The 19614-nt window shown below is 46.3% G+C and overlaps 1 protein-coding gene across 1 annotated transcript in view; it reads left to right on the top strand.

Moving 5' to 3' along the window:
* Window positions 1-19614, top strand: part of ANGPT4 (angiopoietin 4) — a 95047-nt gene that overhangs the window by 59824 nt on the left and 15609 nt on the right. Inside the window, exons 2-4 of the mRNA XM_085619563.1 lie at window positions 917-1072; window positions 8609-8730; window positions 11265-11497. Coding sequence (XP_085475689.1) covers window positions 917-1072; window positions 8609-8730; window positions 11265-11497 — 511 coding nt within the window. The remainder of the gene's footprint in view (window positions 1-916; window positions 1073-8608; window positions 8731-11264; window positions 11498-19614) is intronic.

The raw sequence follows: 19614 nt of genomic DNA, 5'->3' as shown, positions 1-19614 counted from the left end.
AGGTCCCAGAGTTCCATGCGTTGAGCGCTTGAAACAACAGAGACAATGAACCCCACAGATTTTTTTTGTTTTGTTAAAAAGCAGGTTTATTTTTAGTCGCTCTTGAGGGGTGAAAATTAAACAACCAACAGAACCACGCACGTCTTAGCTTTCACGCCTATTTATGTGTAAATGTTTGTCAAACAATCCAAGGTGGCCAAGAAGCAGTCTCGATCTTGAAAGAGCTGACTGAAGTCAGTAACAGTGTTTGACCTGCGGTAATGCCGGTGTCAGGGATTTCGCACACACTAACCTAATATTTTATGACAAGTGTATATGTTTGCCGCTCTTTTAATGATTCTTTACGTGATGTCGCTTAAAACAAGGCAGAGCAAAAGGCACACCACCGCCTTTCTCCGAGGCAGAGCAGAAATGCCTCAGAGAAAGGCAGCGTCCTTTTCGGATTCGGGGGCGTGTTTTGCTGTTGTCTCCTCCCTGAGACTTTTCGCAAAAAACACGCCCCCCGATCCGAAAAGGACGGGGCATGATTGGAGTGACGGGACCTCTTCTCCAATGGCTGGCCAGCATTTACGAGGCCAGCCAATGGAGAACAGGGGAGAAGAGGGGCGGGTTCAAGCCCCTCTTCTCCCAAGTCATTAAATCTCGGAGCGAGACTGCGCAAGCGCAGCCTTCGCAGCCGAGACCTAAAAATCAGGGCAAGCAGCGCAACGTATGCAACTCTGCTGCTCGCAGAACTCTGTGGAATCTCGCTGAGTGTTTAGGTAATTCCACGGAGTGAAACTCTGCGAGTTTTGCCCAGGCTTATTCTAACCCTACCCCACTCCCCCTTGCACTTGGTATTGGTTGTACCCGCCTCTCTGTGCAGTGGATTTCAGTGGCCGCACAGTAACTGCATGTGTTCTTTTCCAACCTACAGCTGGAGAGCTCAGTCCAGCAAAGGACTCCTTCTGATTGGCTATACAAGGACCAGAAGTCCGACCCGGGGCACTCCGTCTCAATCCTGGAAATTGGTGCACATCTGCGGCAGCAAATCGCAGAGCAGGCGAGGAAGGTGACGGACGTGGAAAGTCAGGTATGATGGTAGGGGCTGGGGAGGAGGGTGAAAAGACAGGTAAACTGATAGTCCATAGATTGTAAGTCTAGTATGAAACCAGGGTCGGACTTCAACAAAAATAGTCTCGGGCACAAAAATAAAAGTGGCCCCCATTAGTGAATTAGATAGCTAAAAAAGTGGCCCATGTTTGCGAATTTTGGTTGTTTTGCACTTGCACTGACTGACATCCTGTATATGTGTTTTGGAAGGTATGGAAGAGTGCATGGATTGAGCTTTTTTCAGACAATTTTTTTTCAATAACAAGGAAATCAACAGTAAACAAGCATTGGCATAGTCAATAGGTCTCGCCTTTGGGACCTCATATGTATTTAGTTATGCAGCACAATATCCTCTGTGCAACAACATTAACTGTTGCATGGCTAAACAGTTATAAGGTCCCAAAGGCGAGACCTATTGGCTATGCCAATGCTTGTTTTTCCCCCTAATTCCTTACTGTAATGAACTATTAAAAATACCCACACACAAATTTTCTATCTGGTTCTACAGTAAAGCAGCCAATGCTCCCCAGGCTCACATGGACACCCCCCGCAGCCCCACTGGCCAGTCCAGAGCTGGTGATGGCTGCTTAAAGCATTCTGCAAAGACCAAGACGAGCAGCAGATCTGCCGTGATAAGCGGTTTGCTGCTGTTTTGGGACTGCCACAGCAGGACGAGATACGAAACTAGGTGAGCAGGGCTCACTGCCACACCCTAACCACTGGGCCAGGTCTGCTCACCCCTCCCCTCGAACCACAGGGCCTGCGGGTTCCTGAGTTACACCCCTGCACATATGTTCCGTCCAACCCCTAACTTCGTGGTTGGAATGTAAACGTCAGCATTGTGGCTCCTAGGGCTCGAGCACATCAGTGCGCTCCCCTGTTCTAAGGAAGCTGGTTGCCTAACTGAAACTAGCATATTAGAAATGCAATAGGTCTCGCATTTGTTTGAGTTAGAGCCATTGGCATTGTAAATGGCAATGTCTTGCACCTATGTGATATGGAGTATATGTATGTGGTGTGTACTGGAATTATGTGGGTTGAAATGGAATTGTTAGTTGTGGAATTGTGTGGCGTTGAGTTGTGTGGTGTGGAGTGGATTTGTGTAGTGGAATTATGTGGCATGGTGTGCAGTGAAATTATGTGGATAGTAATTATGTGGTATTGAGTGTACTGGAATTATGTGGAGTGGGATTGTGTGTTATGGAGTGTAATTATGTGGAATGGTATTTTGTGTTGTGGCGTGGTATGCAGTGGAGTTTAATTATCTGATGTGCTGTTGAATTTCGTGGCATGAAGTGGAATTCTGTGGTGTCAATTAGATGTATGTAGTGTGTTGTGTAATTGTGTTGTTGAGTTGAATTATGTGGTGTGTAGTGCAAATGTGTGGACCTGAATTTGTGTTGCGTTGAACTTTGCAGATTGCTTTGCCTATATGTTTTTGTTTTGTTATATGTTTGGGTGGGTGCTCTGTGTTATGTTTATACCTATTTGTTGTACAGGGGTGTGTAGTGTAGTTGTGTAAATTTGAGTAGATTTTAGTGTTATGGTATAGCGGGTGTTGATATGAGATGAGTGGTTTGGTGTGTTATGGCTTTGCGTGTTGTTTTCTAATACATGGAGTATAGTGTTGTTTAGTTGAAGGGTGTAGTGTTGATTGCAGTAAATAGTTAGAGTAGAGTTTTTGAGTGTATTGGGGCGTTGCCCCATGAAATGTAATGCCTCCTACGCCCTTACAGGGAACTCTCATTGAGCTCAAAGCCTGTGAATACTGACTTGTAAGACATCCTGCAAGGGGCCTGTGCACAGCTGCCAAATTACCCAGGTCCAGGAGTGACTAGCTAGGCCAGTCTGTTTTTTTCTAAATATTCTGTGACATGTAGATCTATTTAACTGTTGTAAAACTAGGACTACAAGTGTCACCATTCTAAAAACAAAACAGGGTCTGGACTAGCTTATCATGCATGCAACTGGGAAATGTGGCGGGTGTGGTATAAATGGATCAAATGGTTATTTATTGCTGCTGTCCATGAGGGAAGCTTCCACTGCTAATTGCTCCTGCTACATGTACTAGAGAAACAAAACTGTTCCTGTGCTTGTGGTAAAGAAACTTGGTATCATCTTGTCACTAAACAGAAGCAAAAACAATTGCCATTGCTTGGCCGTTAATGTGGCGGACACACTTCAACACATAGGGCTTCTCCCATATCTCCAAGTTTATAATCCACAGCCTGTCTGTACCCTTTTGACACATCCTGCCAAGGCCTGGAGGGGCACAGCAGGAACTTGTATTACGAGCTGTACGCCCTCAGTGTCGTCATGTTCTGACGCGGAGTCACCGTGTGACCTTAAGTGTCATTTTTCACTACTATGTACATCTTCTATTTTGAAACTTGTAATCTAGTCACACAATAAATAGTTCAAACTTTGATAGGACGTCCGATGAGTCTTGCGAAAGGAATGTTGACTATGAATCACCAGAATACCGTGCAGTTACCCCGGTAGGGTGGGTGTATATTATAGGCATTTAATTACTAGAATTGTATCTCAGTAAGGTTGACATCTAAAGGCCAAGATGTAAATAAATCTATTTTATCACAGACAATGTTTTAAGGTCTGGGCTTTTCACTCACAAACAATGGCAAAGCAAGAGTTCAAACCGAATGCAAGCAAGAAATTGCGCCCACCTCCTGGTTGGAATAAACCTCTATAATTGGAGTTTAATGGGCCCCTCAGCCAACTGGGTCCTGGTGACACTGCTCCTGCTGCACCATGGATGGCCCACTCCTTCTTTCTAATCATTGTTCTATTCAAATTGGCTTTAGAAGTCAAGACTATGATTCCCAGAGTGCATTTGGTTGTCACATGAATGCCCAGGAGTGGAGATAGTTTCTGTGATGGCATGGAGGTAGGTGGTCAACTTTCAACCGAGAACAGGCGCGTTACTCCTGTACCAGTACAAACTCGTCTTCACAACGGTTTATTTAAGGGAGTGCGAGTGTATTTCAGCAAGACCGTAGGAATCCAGGGCAATAACAAACAGGCAATGTCCAGAGACCCCACTGCAGCAGAGAACCAGATTTGGCGGCAGTGACACATTCGCCGTATCAAAGCCATTTGGTTATCCCCCTTACTCATCCCTTTTCAGCCTCCAAGGTACAGCTGAAACAAGGCATCTGGAGCCATGTTTACTTTCTGTTCCTGTGAGTGGTTTCAAGACACTAGTGCAAGGTTAGGAAAACGCAAACCAGCAACTGCGAACCCTCTCCATCCCTGTTTGCTAATGGTATTGTATAGCAATTAGCAAAGCAAATTGCTTTGACTTAATTAAAGGCGAGACCTATTGCATTTTCAATGCTTGTTAGGTCAGTATCGGGCAATGACACCGCAAGAGAGCCCACGCCATGTGCGCGTTGTGCAGAGATGTCACGTGTAATCCTACGCCTCGCGTGCACATCTTCTGTCCGTCCGCGTGCATGCTTTGGAATCCTTATTGATTTCAAAAGGCCCTTGCATGGCCTACGCATACTTTCCTACAACACCAATCACCTGATGCACATACTTCTGAGATCTACATTTAGTGGTCAAGGGGTGGATTACACCGATCACCTCCAGCACATACTGCTGAGATCGACCTTTATTGGGGGGAGGGGTGGATTACACAGATCACCTGAAGCACATACTACTGAGAGCTACCTTTAATGGGGGCAGGGGTGGGTAACACAGATCACCTGAGGGCGTGCTGCTGAGAGCTACCTTTAGCGGGGGGAGGGGTGGATTGCACAGATCGCCCCAAGCACGTGCTGCTGATAGCTGCCTTTAGTGGGGGGAGGGGTGGATTACACAGATCACCCCAAGCACATACTGCTGAGAGCTACCTTAAGTGGGGGGAGGGGTAGATTACACAGATCACCTAAAGCACGTACTGCTGAGACCTGCCTTTGGTGGGAGGGTCGGGGGTGGATGGGTGTAACACAGATTAAGCTTTCGCCGACAGCTCAGTAAAGCTCTCATCCTCGCTGCCCCATAGGAGAAGTTGCCCTTATTTGTCGATAAGCTGGTTGAAGGTTCAGGGACGTGCAGGCCTCGGCACCAGTTTTCAGGAGTTACACAGATCACCCCAAGCACATACTGCTAAGAGCTACCTTAAGTGGGCGGAGGGGTAGATTACACAGATCACCTTAAGCACATACTGCTGAGACCTGCCTTTGGTGGGAGGGTGTAACAAAGATTAAGCTTTCGCCGACAGCTCAGTAAAGCTCTCATCCTTGCTGCCCCATAGGAGAAGTTGCCCTTATTTGTTGATCAGCTGGTTGAAGGTTCAGGGACACGCAGGCCTCGGTACCAGCTTTCAGGAATGCGCTTTTGGGTTTATTACAGGACACACTTTGCCAATGAAAAGCAGGTGTAATTTTTCCTGTGAAAAGTCCTCAGAACAACAAACACTCTGAAAGCGCAGTGTGAACATTTATTTCACAGGAAATGCCTTTTTTGGAGCACTTCAACCCAAAATGCTATGCACACTGCCCTGAGGAAATACCGGTCTCTAGGTATTGGTGAGGAAAGAAGGGTAAACAGCAGCCGGAGACTCAGCCCAAGCAGATCTGCGCCATGCGCGCGTTGTGCAGAGATGTCACGTGTAATCCCATGCGCACATGCACATCTCTTGTCCGTCCACACTTTGGAATCCGTATTGATTCCAAAAGGCCCTCGCATGGCAAGAACAGTGCATGCGTGCTGCTAACGCTAGGCGAGACCTAAAAAGGTCCAACAGACCATATAACAGGCCCACAAGCAACTAAAAAAATATGCTCATGTGCTGACCTGTTGGACAAGCCTTTTGGGCACTGGCAGATTGCCCTACAGACCATTCCAGCCCTGTATGGAACTCACTAGTGAAGGCTATCGACTGGAGACCTTCCCCTGCGCCAGTAGTGTGCTGGATATGAGTCTGGAGGTCTCTTATGTGGTCAGCGGCCAGGAAGATGCACATGACGTATGATGGGTTCTGCCCCAGAGCTGCCGACATTTTAGGAGAAAACTAGTCTCTGCGAACCCCCAGCCCCCATCTCCTTCTTTTATGTTTTCCTCTGTGCTCACAGTAATAGAAAAGCTTTATTGCTTGCCATGGCTCTATGTTTCAGAGCACACTGCACCACTGCTGGGCACTGTTTTAACATACTGGTGTCAAGAGCTTCGTCGACCTGACCTCTACCTTCTCTAAGAGGAGCTGTATAGATGAACATTGTCCCTGTGCAGACACTGGTGACTATACATTCATTCCTATGCAGGCTGTAGTTAATTATCTCTGTTTCCAAACACTGACACCCTTTCACTCCACATATGGTTAACACTCTACTAGGCTGCTGTGGAACAAAAATCACCCCACTTTTGCCACCCTCTTGCTCACCTTTGATGATTGTAAATACTGCACTTTGTACAAATAACGCCAAGGGACACCAACAGGACAAAGCAGCGGCTACTCCTGGCTTGCCCCTCCATACCCCTGACAGTAGCCGTGCCAGCCCTGGCCTCACAAATCATGAAGGCAGCAGTAGGAACAGAAAGTGCTGTTCACTTTGTGGATTTTCTCCTGTTTTCTCTTTCTCTAGCTCCCCATCAGCAAATAGGAGGCTGCCGCGGAGCTGATGGTGAGTTAAGAGGCGGGGTTTGTATTGTAGATTTATATAGTGTTTATTACCCCAGAAGAAGCGTTGAAACGCTCTGCGTATGGGTAGCACGCTACTCCACGTAGCCCAGATTTACTTTGCAGCATCAGTTGTAAATGTTGCACTTCGTCCCAGATTATGCACCTTTTTTAGAACTGGTATACCAGTTAGTTGCATGCAATTTCTAGTTCAGAGAATAGTTAGTTAATTGTTGTTAGTGATACAGATGCTTTATTTATATATTGATTTGCGTTCATAATTAGGTCTCTGTGATGGAGGGGAATCGAGGGCGTGCAATATAGAATGTGTATTATAATATTGTTTGGTTGTCGTAGTTCATAGTTTTATCGGATGGCAGTGGTGTCGGTGGAGAATACAGTTCTGCTTATTTAGGTCATGCTCATAATGGCCGGGCCAGAGAGTCTGGTCAGAGAGCCTGCTGGGAAGCCCTCAGAGCTTAGTGAGATTGTCAAAGACTCACGATTCGTTTTTAATGGATTTTAATTGTTTGTTTATGTGTTGTTTGCAGCCTTGAGAAAGTCCATGGGACGAAACCCGTGTTGGCTGCCTGTACATATATTTTGTTTCCTAAGAGAAAAATAAAGAACTTTAAAAAGAAAAAAATTTCAGAACAACTTGTGAATTTCGATTGCTTTACGTGAAAAAACAGATGAAGCCAGCCCTATTGGCTTGGAATATTACTAAGTGTGCCTCGGCAAGTGTGTGATACATTTGGGAAGCCCTCAGTAGTGGTTAGTTTGGAAGGTCAACAGTATAGGGCAGAATGAGACATGGACTGACATGGATTCAGATAGTAAGTGTATGAAACAAGACTTAATGCAAGTCATGCACATTTTGGTGAGGCTCCCATGCTGTGTCATACCAAAGAGATATACTCTGTGATGATGTCACTTCCACTATCCGGGCATTTTGGTGATTCGACGTCTATGAATCAACTGCACTTTGAATAGTTTGAAAATCTTCAATAATATCTAAGTAGTCCTTTCGACTAGCTGTACTTTTGTTTTTGAAATCATTTAATGATTACATGGGGTTACCCGTCTTTGACGTTATTCCCAAAAGGTTTAATTTGGACTTCTAGCCTGTTTCTTCTGGGAAGCATTCTTTTGCCTCCATTGCATTAAAACCACAACTGCCTCTGTGGAAAGGTTGGTTGTCCGTGCCCTCTCTGCCACCTTCGATTCCTTTATCGTAGAGCAGCTGACGGGTCTTGGTTAGCCTTTGGTGGGTCCTGCCAATGGCCACAAAACTATAGTTTCCTACACCCACAGAGGAGCCAGAGCCTTCTACTACTAAGAGTAATCCCTGAACCTGGTGTTGGTGTCCAAGTCGTCTCTGAGTAAGTAGACATGGGGGACCTGAAGATCATGTCACTCAACTTCTCCTCTCATGTTATGGGCCACTCTCGAATGCAGGGCTCCTGGTCCGAACTGGGGCAACTTGTCAATGAAGGCACGGCACAAAGTTTCTTGTTTACTAAAGCTTGCATGAGCGCTCGCTTGACTCAACACAATTTAGGCCTGTGCACATGGACCTTATACAATGGTATGTAAACCAAGACTAATTTTTGTGTTGCACGAGCCGCGCAAAACCTTTTGTAGATTAGGATGATAGTGCGTTGTCATCTGAACCGTGACAATATCACCTGGATGTTTGAGGAGCGCGCATGAAGTGTGATAGTGATAACTGTTGGAGGTGCTGGAGTTCCACCTAAGGGTGGGGAGGGAGTTTTGGAGTTCTACCTGAGGATTGAGCATTAAAGGGCTGGTGGCACAGGGGTCTTCCTGGTGGAAGGGCCTGATGACCGTGTCCCATCTCTTTCCAAATAGGTTTTGAATCAAACATCGCGGATCAAGGCCAAACTTCTGGAAACGTCGCTCTCCACAAATAAGCTGGAGGAGAAGCTCATGTCTCAGATGAAGGAGGTCCACAAGCTGCACACCTGGAACAGGTAAGATAGGGCTGGGGGAAGCCGCAACATGAAACTGTAGGATGGCACAGAGATGAGGAAAACTCCTCCCGTTTACACAATGATTGCTCCCTCCTCCTTGAAGGAAGACAAGAAGACTGCCCTCACTTAACATGTTCTCAAGAGAAGCTCAGTACGTGTACACATTTCATTTAAGGAAAAAGATCTCCCTCCCCCTGCACCCACACTGAGAGAATTCCCTTACCCGGAGATAAGTAGAGCTCTGTCTCCCTGCCCTTAATGGTGAGCTCCAACATGCACTTACACACGACAGATCTTAGCTCCCTGGTCCAGGCAGGATGCTCTCCCTGCCTCTTCCACTCATGCAGAACCAGCTCCGACTTACTGCTTCCCAAGGTTTGAGCTCTCTGCCACTTAGAAGCCATTACAGGGGGGCGCACTATAAACAAATACAAGTACTATTCTGTTTATTGATACTATTTCCCCAGTGGTTTACACTTACAATCCAAGAAACACACACCTACACTGTAAATGTACTGCAAATTTCTCAAAAATATATTATCCTTACAGTCTGACCAAAATAATCGAGTCAGAGATCTGCAGTTATTGTAAGTCTCTGAAACCAGATGCCTTAATTTAAACTAGTCCTCTGCGATTTTGCTGTCGCTGTAGGAGTGCTTATTAGTTCAAATCATTGAAATCCCTGCTGCACAGTTCAACAATGTGAGACAGGGTTGTTGGGTAGTAAGAGTGTTTGCCTCTGCTTAAAGCATTTCTAGGGGTGAGTCTCCCACTCTGCCTCGCACAAATCTGTCCTCTCCTAAGGATCACCTCCAAAATGTACAACTACGAAAAGCAACACACTTAAAAAATACAAGTGCTAAAGGAAATCTAGCTACGAGTAAATAAATCAAGTTACTTTCCATACGATTTTTAAAGTTGCAAACCATAAAAAATGAAATAGCAGGGATAGGTGTTAGGGGTGAAAGGAGTCTTGAGGTGCAGTGGATACTGGATTAGTAATCATTCTGTTGCTTGTAGTGTTGAGGAGGAGCATGCTGTGCACTCTTCTGCCATCTAGTGTTGAGTATTGATATTACAATTTAGTTTTCTTTGAAGTCTTGTTTCTGGCCTGCTTTGCAGCGAATATCCAGGACTGAGGAGAGGACTTCCCATCACAGAGACAACCACACTGCCACAAACCACCAAACCGTCCCCTAGCCATGGACATTAGTAAAATGTGGTCCCGCTGGACGTGACAAAAGATTAAATGATGCTTGAGGCTATTGAAGGATGTTTGGGAGTGAACACATTTCGGACAAAGCGATGGGACATTAAGTGAGCTCACACTGACGTATGTTGATGCAGTAGCACACATAGCACTTTTCTAGATTTCCTTGAGTACTCCTGATATTCTTCCTGATTCAACAAAAGTCCGAAATGTGCACCGAATAGAGGAGAAATCCTATGGAACAGGTATCTAACGTTTTGTCTACCTGAAGTCAACCTACCCAAGACAGGATTTCTGTTATTTTGCAAGCACAACAAACAAGAAACAGTACAAACCAGGCTCAATGACTCATCTTGAAGGCTTTGAACCCCAACTCTCACCGAATGCCAAGTCACTTGCATTCACCATGGGCTCTACCCTCTCCCTCAAGGAACATATTCCCAAAAAACATGACGGCTTGGTACCCGCTCTCTCTCTTCTAAAGAAAGTGAAATTGATTCTTCCAGAAAGTGACTTCAGAACAGCGGTTTAAACCCCCTATACTCTCACATCTGGTTCTTGATAACGTCTTGTTCCATGGCCTCCCAGACTCCACACTGGCACACCACAAGGGCATTCTATACGTCACAGCACCTCTCATCCAGGGACTGATGAAATATGATCACATCACCCCATTGTGATGGAACTCCATTTTCTCCCCCTCGTTGGCCCATCTTCAAAACCGGCTCCATCATTTACAAAGCATCAGAGCCAGAACCCCACTTGTCTTGCAGACAAGCTCACCATCTCTGGTGGTTATCTGCACACCCGCAGCCAGGACGCCATCAGACTGCAGACTAAGAAGTGCGAAAAAGAAAAAACAAGGTAGCAAGCATTTTCCATCTCTGCATCCAGGACCTGGAACAACACTCCTGCATCCATTTGGAACGCCTCAACGCTGCTCCAATATCGGAAGGAGCTGAAGACCGAACTCTTTAAAGACCATTACTTTGCATTGTATTAACTGTCCACATCCCAGCTACCACTCCTAACACTCTTTAAATGTTTTCTTATCTTTGACATTGCAAAGTGCACTCGCTTCCTTTTTAGCTAGGATTGTGCTGTAGAAATATTATATACATACACACATACATGGTTTCAAAGCCAGTGAATTGAGCCCCACATGACTACTTTCAGAAAAATAAACACCGGTGGGTATGGTCTGTTTCTTCCAACTCCATTCATAGGGCGTGTCTAATGGTACGGACTGGTGGTGGGCGGTGTAATACAGGTATTACATTCACACTGAGTTTTACCTTTTTTTTTCTCTCCCTCTGTGGTGCAGTGCTTTAGAGACCCGAGTCCGCGACTTGGAGCAGAAGCACCGAGCAGAGATGGAGGGAATGCAAAAGGACAGCAAGGAGCTGCAGCACTTTGTGGTCCATCAAAACAGCACGGTCGACAGCTTGGAGCGGACCTTGCAAGCAGTGAGCAGCCACGCAGTGCAGCTCCAGAGACAGCACTTCCAGCTGGTGGACTCGTTGCAGGGCTTGATGCAGCAGCTCTCGCAGGGAAAAGGTGAGTGATGCAGGCGGTAACAGTTATTTACCAGCCATGCCTGGCCATCACCCGTGAAAATCCCAGCAGTGCTGCTTTTTTATGTGTGATCTTTTCTTTACCCAGCAGTGCTAAGAATTTTTGCAAAGTCCGCTCTTTCTGCAGTGCTGTAGAATAATAACATTGTAATCTCCCCATCATTTCTATAGGAAGCACTATGAACTCCCTCAGCAGAGCTATGGGATTCTACCCACGTGACCTCGTCCTCATTCATTGCTACAGGAGCCCCATACTGATACAGGGTTCTTGCATGCTGACCTTCCCCATCAATGCTATAGGATTCTAACACTGAAAGCTTTCTGTGGCACTGCCACAGGATTCGAGCACTGTGAGTTTCCCCCTGCAGTGCTGCAGGATTCAAAAAGTGTGAACTTCCACCAAAAGCGCTATATGATTTTAGCATTGTGAGCGCCATCAATGCTATAGGATTCAAGCAGTTTGTGTTTCGGGATAGCTGTGCTGCGTGCTTATTTATGGAAAAATGCGAAAATGTGCCAGTCTTGTTCATGTAGAACGGTCAGCTAATTTTATTGGCATTCAGATCGGGTAATGGTTTTTGTATATGAGTATGGCAATAATTTCAGTGTAGAGAGGAAAGAAAAAGAGCAAAAATAAATAAATGGATCAGGAAAAGATTTGGAATACACAGGTTTTAAATTATACACAGGGGTGGGCTTAACGTGAGTAATTTTCGCAAAATTAAAAAAAAAAAGCAAAATTATACATAATTACGCAAACTGCATCTCGCATTGAAAATTTACCAACAGGTCCGTTGGGGTAAAAATTCAACTCAAAACTGTAGTTTCTAGTTGATTTTCGGTTGCTTGCATCCAAAACACTACTGTTCACGTTCGGATGTGCAGTTTTGTGTTAGTATTTATTACCTGAATTGTCTGCTTAGTACAAAAATCTATCTGAAATGTTTGTTGACCATGCACATTAAATGAACTGCCTCTCGCATTCAAAACATTGCCGTTCGCATTCAAATTTGTAGTTTCGCATTCACAATTTACCCAAATGGTCCACTCAGGTATAAAATCTACCTGAAATGCCTCTCAAGTTCAAAAATGACCCGACGGTACATCTTGTGTTAACATTTCTCCCCGAAATTAGACGACGTGGTCTAATGGCATTATCTCAATGCAATGTCTCATGTATTGTATTCCAGTAGGGCTATATTGTGGGGCATAGCCAGAACATGTGTTTGAATGTCGCATCTGGGGATTGACATCATATGGGCATACAAATTACGTGTCTGGGTAAAAGCGTTGGAGCCGCACGGGGGTGAGGTATGCATGGTGTAGTATGGAGGATTGTATGTTTTTAAAGCGGGCGTTCCGAGACACTTTCTTTGGATATTCCAGGGCGCGCTCCCATTCCTTGTCGTGCAGTGGGCATCCTATCTCCTCCGCCCATTTTTTCCTCAACTGGGCGAGTGTGGTGGCGGTTAGGTCTCAAATTGCTTTGTAAAGCCAGGTTATTAAGTGCCTCCCTGGTCCCATGTGGAGAATTGTGTGGAGTACTGGGTGCGTTGTGGGTTCCCCCTCCCCCCCCGGATAGATCCCAAATGTGGCGACTACTCCGGACTATTTGTCTGTGTAGTAAAAACTGCCCTGGCGGGAGGCCTGTCTCATCCGAGAGTTGATCAAACGGTAGCAGCTGACCCTCCACAAATAAGGATCCCACCTCCAGGACTGCATATTTTGTCCAAACCTCCATTGCCCTAGCAGTGTAGAATCTTTTGCTTCTAGGCAGGCTGGCTAACGGGTACATGGGGGTATATAGGGGAGTCTTACCCGAGATATGGTGAAGTCGCAAAATACATGCCCGTGCCATCCTCACCTGCATGGAATGTGTCGCTGTCGGACGGGTGACCGGAGGAGTGGTCGACATAGGGCTGGCACCGACATGGGTACCCTCTCCGAGGTGGTCTCGGCCAAATGACGTCCCACCATCCAGCGGGCTAGCCACTGGATTTGTGCCACAAGAAAGGGGGCATCGAAAGAGGGCGCTCCCAATCCTTCCTGATCTATCAGAAGTTGCAATTTTGTGAGGGCAACCCTCCGGCGCCTGCCGCCCCATATAAGGGAGCTCAATAGAGTGTCCAGCTCACGGAAGAAGAAGGGAGGGGGAATAAAAGGTGTTGGCAAAGTAGTAGAGGAATTGTGGCACTAGGATAATTTTGACCAAGGCCACTCTACCTATGGGGGCTAATGGCAGGGTCTTCCAAAAGTTCACTCGCGTTTTGGCCCCCGCCAGCGCCCTACGTTGATTGCTCTCGAACAGGTCTGCTAGGGAGTGATCTAGTCTCACACCAAGGTATCGCGGAGCGTCGTTGCTCCAAGCCATACGTGAACTCCCAACGCTTATCTCTCATGGGGGGAGGTTTGAACTTGGGGGATGTATAGTGGATTTCGCCCAATTGACTTTAAGTCCTGTTGCGACTGCAAAGTCCGACAGTATGTTCCATATGGGGCTGAGATCGGCTGTGATGTCCCTTACATATAGCAGCAAATCGTCTGCATTCAGGGACTTTATATGTGTGATACCCGCTATTGGGATGCCACAGGCCTCTCCCTCCCGACACAACCGGATCGCCAGAGGCTCCATCGCCAAGGCAAACAAGAGAGGAGAGAGGGGACATCCCTGTCGGGTGCCCCTCTCTATCCAAAAGGGGAGGAGATATATTTGCCCAATCTCACTCTGGAGGTGAGTTTTGTATATAATAGTTTTACATGCACCCTGAAACCCGGCCCCATCCCAACCCGCTTCAGCACTTCAAAGAGGTATGGCCAAGTCAGGGTATCGAATGCCTTTTCCAGGTCCAGGACCAGGCAGACCGCCCCAGGGTAGCGGCCCTGAGCCTGATCCGGAACTTGGAACAGTCTGTGGATATTTTGAGATGTGCTTCAGCCTGGAACAAATCCATTCTGGTCCGGTTCTATAAGCGGTGGGCGTATCGGGTCCAATCTGTCTTGCCTAGGATCCTACAGTCGGCCGAAAGTAGTGTAATCGGTGTGTATGAGGCCAACTGCACCGGGTCTTGGTCAGGTTTCGGAATTGAGATTATGAGGGATTCCTGCAATAAGCTGGGTAGCTCCCCCTCCTCCAGTGCTGCCACATACATTGTGGCTAGCTGCAGTGCCAACAGCGTGGTAAAGACGCTATAGTATTCTAGGGGTAAACCATCTATCCCGCGGGCTTTGTTCCGGGCCAGAGCCTGGGTTGCAGGTTTCATGTCCGAAGGCATAATTTCCACCTCCAGGATGTCTCTATCTCCGTTTGGGATCTGGGGTATGGTGAGAGCGTCTAGGAATCGATTGGCTACTCTCTGACCATCCTGCATAGGATTCCGATATATTGTTGCGTAGTAATTATGAAAGAGTTGCAAAATATCTGCCTGGGAGGTCCCGACTCCTCCAGCGGGGTCATAGATTTCCGTGATTGGCCGCATGTTTTGGGTCTGGCGGGCGATCCAGGCAAGAAGCGCTCCCGATCTGTCACCCTCTCTATGTTTTTTGGTTGCATAAACTTTAAAGTTATACCGTCGCATGTCTGCTAAGCACTCCTCGTACGCCATCTTGGCCTCCTCGACCTGGGCAGGAGTTGCAGACTCTGAGTCCTTAGTTACAGCCGCCAACTTAAACTCTGCTTTTTCCAGGCTATGCTCGAGAGCCTTGCGGGCTCCTGCTATTTGCCTGATGCAAGCCCCCCGCATGACCACTTTAAAAGCATCCCATTACAGCGTCCTGGTGGACGCTGTGTTGACATTGTTGTGGAAGTAGACTGTGATGCTGGCTTCGTGATCATGGCGAAATACTGGGTCTCCCAAACACTCCAGCTGTAATTTCCAAGTCGTGACTGGTGGGTGGGGCAGCCACCATCTAAGCGTTAAAAGGTGTGCATCATGGTCAGAGACCACTCTTCCTAGGTAATCTGTTTTCTAGGTCATTGGAAGTATTGTTGGCGAACAGAGGAACCGGTCAAGACGCATCCGTAAGTTGTGGGGTATCGAGTGAAAGGAGTATAGCCTGGAGGTTGGGTTCTGACTCCTCCAGACATCTGCAAGGGACCAGTGCTGCATCCATAATTGGAACCGCTCCGCTTGCGCCTGATTAGAGGAACCGGCTCCTGGGTTGCGCAATCGGTCCAAGGGTACGTCCAGCTCGCAATTGTAGTGACCCCCAAGTATCCATGGTGATGTCATTAATTGCTTTAGGACTGCCGATAGTGAGTCCCAGAACTGCCCTTGGTCGACATTTGGGGCGTAAGTGCTGCCTAAAAGCAAGGGCTGTCAGTCTAGGAACCCCTCCAGGAGTGCATATCGACCCTCCCTGTCCACTACTCTGCGGGTTTCTCTAAATGGGACCCCGGGCCTGAGCCAAACCAGGGCCCCTTGGGCAAATGCGGAGTATGTGGTAGCACAAAAGGCACACAAATTCACACATATACACTCTTTCACACATAAACGCACTCACCCACAAGCACGCACACAACATCCATTTAAAAGCATTTTCTACTTACCTCAGCTGCCGTGCATTCCAGCTTTTTGTACTCCATTTTTATTACACTATTAGCGCATAATATATTTTATGTATTCACTATTAGTGTAATAAAAAATTGTCAGAAAATTCAGTCCCAGCTGCCCCTGTTTTCCTCGCATTGAATTTGCCTCCTGTGAGGCCAGGGATCGCAAAAGCAGTGCTAGGGGAAGCAAAGTTCAAGCCAGCTGCGACCCCTGGCGACCCCTAAAATGACGTCCATGGTGCAATCACTGAGTAAGAGCTAATGTCTACTACCTGTATGAAGCAGCTGTTATATCAGCTCAAAGTTGCAGTAGAAAAGCAGGACACCAAGAAAATGAAGGGGAAAATCTATCTGAGCAGAAAATATATCCTGTCACTAATGCACTATGCAGAGAACCTTACAACTGGTTCTGCAGGGAACGTGAAGCCAGGGCAGCCCTGAGCAGAAGCCCTGATACAAACTTACAAGCTCTTTGAAAAAGGTGTGTACAGTGGTGGGTGTGGCATTAGACCCTGGAGGGCTTCGGAGCACAAGGGGCGCCCAGTAATGCACCCCCATGTTATCTAGTGCACCCACCCCCAACCAGCTCAGTGAACAAAATCCAAGTAATTCAGATATCGCGAGTTGCTGTAATTCAGGTGGAAGCCAGTGACGGCGATGACTGTCGAGGTGTTAGCCTCATGTCAAGGGCAAGGGACTCCTCAGCTCTAGGACTGTCTATTTGCTTTAATTGTTTATGGATTTACAGATTTTACAAAAAATATTGTGTCTAGCTCAAATGGAGGAAAATACCACAACCTGATGTGCCACATAATTTGCAATCTTCTTTGCATAAGTTAGATACCCTTTCTGCAGACTTTGGTCCCTCATGACACAAACCGAATGGCTCTAACTAGGGTAAACCTCAGTAGAGTGGTTGGGGAAGGGTCATTATGATTATTAAATCCATAGTTCAGGCAGCCATGAAATATTTTCCATATATTATCTGTTAAATTATACTTAAGGGGTAACAAACAAAAACGGTCCAGTATTACTATCAAAGAGGTTCTGATGATGACGGCTGAGCCACAAGATGGCAATATAGCACCATATTACATGGCACTCATTATGTCGTTTATATGTAACATGTTTATTTCGGAGTACTAAGCTTGTAAGTGTGCTATTTATACAGTGAAATGTTTATTGATAATGGTAAGTGAAATACAGTATTATGCTTTGTTTTTTCTGTTGTAAAAAGAAGAGAGTCAGAACTTATTTATGTAATTAAAAATGTAGAATTGTAGAAAAACACTCTTTGCACTGTTAAAAAGCATATTCTGTCTGTAGAAAGGACATTCCTCAAGCTGTCCTCCTCAAGTGCAGCTGACAATGGGCAGTCATTGGCACTGGAATGTTTAGGTCTTGTTTACTTTTCACGACAAGATGGTTGATGAAAACAAACATTTGCAATGTAATAGGACTCGCATTTACGGGAGTTTGAGCTATTGGCATTGTAAATGAAAATGCCTTTTATTTATGTTTTGGTTTTTAAAACATAAATAAAAGGCATTGTCATTTGCAATGCGAATAGCTTAAACCCTCGCAAATACGAGACCTATTGCATTGCAAATGCTTGTTTACAAGGAGGGGTGGGTGGGAGGCGCACACATCTTCAAGTAACCCTGCTGGGCCCAAATAAAGAATGAAGCTGCCTTTTGTGCTCGCTCAGATCGTCTGTGTACTGTGCTATTTGTGAAAGACAGAGAGGGGGGGGGGCGCGGGCAAAGCAAAAAGGAAAGACAAGGGGGCGGAGAGTCGGGCATTGTGAGTCAGCAACATTGAAACTGTATTTGAAAATAAATGCTGAGACAGACAAGAGACAGAAGGAATTACAGAAGAGAGAAGATGCGACAAAAATAAATAAAAGAAAGTTCAATACAAAGAAAGACAAGCATTGGCCACGAAAGTCATCGCGATCACGAGTGCTGTGAAAGCGAAAGTGATCGCGATGACGCAGAAGGGCGTTCATGAGTGCTGCTGGCTGGCCTAGCGCATGGCGGCTGCGCACGTGCACGCTCACGTGCACGCAAGCGCTAGGCCAGCCAGCAGCACTTAAAAAACTCACATACAAAATGTCTCTCCGAGCCAGCGCATGCGCTGGGCTCAGCGAGACCTAAAAATGGACAGTGGTCTGTAAAGTCAAACAAGCAGCAGCTGTTTGTTGGAGGATGGATGGATGGAGGATAGATGGAGGACAGATGAAGGACAGATGGAAAATTCATGGATGGAAAACAGATGGAGGACGGGTGGATGAGGTCAGATGGAGGACACATGGAGGTGGGATGGAGGATGGATGGAGGACAGATTGATGGAGGATGGAAGGTGGACGAATGGATCGAGGATAGATGGAGGATGGATGGATGGAGGTCGGATGAAGGACAGATGGAGAACTCATGGATGGAGGACAGATGGAGGACGGGTGGATGAGGTCAGATGGAGGACAGATGGAGGTGGAATGGAGGATGGATGAAGGACGATGGAGGACAGATTGATGGAGGATGGAAGGAGGACGGATGGATCGAGGATAGATGGAGGATGGGTGGATGGAGGTCAGATAATGGAGGGGTGGAGGACAGATGGAGGACTGATGGAGGACAGATGGAGGATGGATAGATGAAGGATGGATGAGATCAGATGGAGGTTGGATGGAGGACAGATGGAGGGTAGATGGATGGAGGATGGATGGAGATCAGAAGGAGGATGGATGGAGGACAGATGGAGGATAGATGGATGGAGGATAGATGGGTGGAGTATGGATGGAGATCAGAAGGAGGATGGATGGAGATCAGATGGAAGAGGGATGGAGGATGGATGGAGGATAGATGGAAGACAGGGAGCAGGGACAGATGGAGGACAGATGGATGGAGGATAGATCGAGTACGGGTGTAGGACGGATGGAGGAGAGGAGGGATGGAGGATAGATGGAGGAGAGATGGAGGAGGGATGGAGGGCGGACGGGACCAAGATAGGCAGGTGGATAAAATGAGTGTTCCGAATTATGTTACAACTTCTTTATCCAAAACAGAGTCCAACATTACGAAGAGAAATGTATTACTACGACTTTGCGACCAATCTTTTTTAACAATGAGTGTCAATGTGTTCTTTTTGTTAGAGTTAATTTAAAGATAGAGTTGGATAATATGGTTTAGGGGGAGATGAGTGGTAAACATAAAGGTCACAGTTGGATTTAGGTTAGAATAAGTGTTAGTGTTGGGCTAAGGCAACACTTTTTAAACGGGTTTAGTATTAGGCTAAGGGTTCATACTAGACTAATGGTTATTTTTAAATTTAGGGAAACAGACTCCTTATTAGGCGGAGGTTAAATTCAATTGGGTTACTTTCAGAGTTAGGGATAGGATAAGGGTAAAAGGTAAGGTTGGTGACCGTGTGGATATGGCTGAGAGGGACAGTTGTACAATACCTTTCCCACTGTAGATGTATTTGAAGTAGATTAATCGTGGTAGACAAAATATGATTTAGAAAGTTTTGTATAGCGCGAACATGACCCTAGT

The sequence above is a fragment of the Triturus cristatus genome, chromosome 7, assembly GCF_964204655.1.
Source record: "Triturus cristatus chromosome 7, aTriCri1.1, whole genome shotgun sequence".
NCBI classification, from domain to species: Eukaryota; Metazoa; Chordata; class Amphibia; order Caudata; family Salamandridae; genus Triturus; species Triturus cristatus.
Note: the sequence above shows the minus strand (reverse complement) of the source record. Positions and strands in the feature narration are given on the sequence as shown.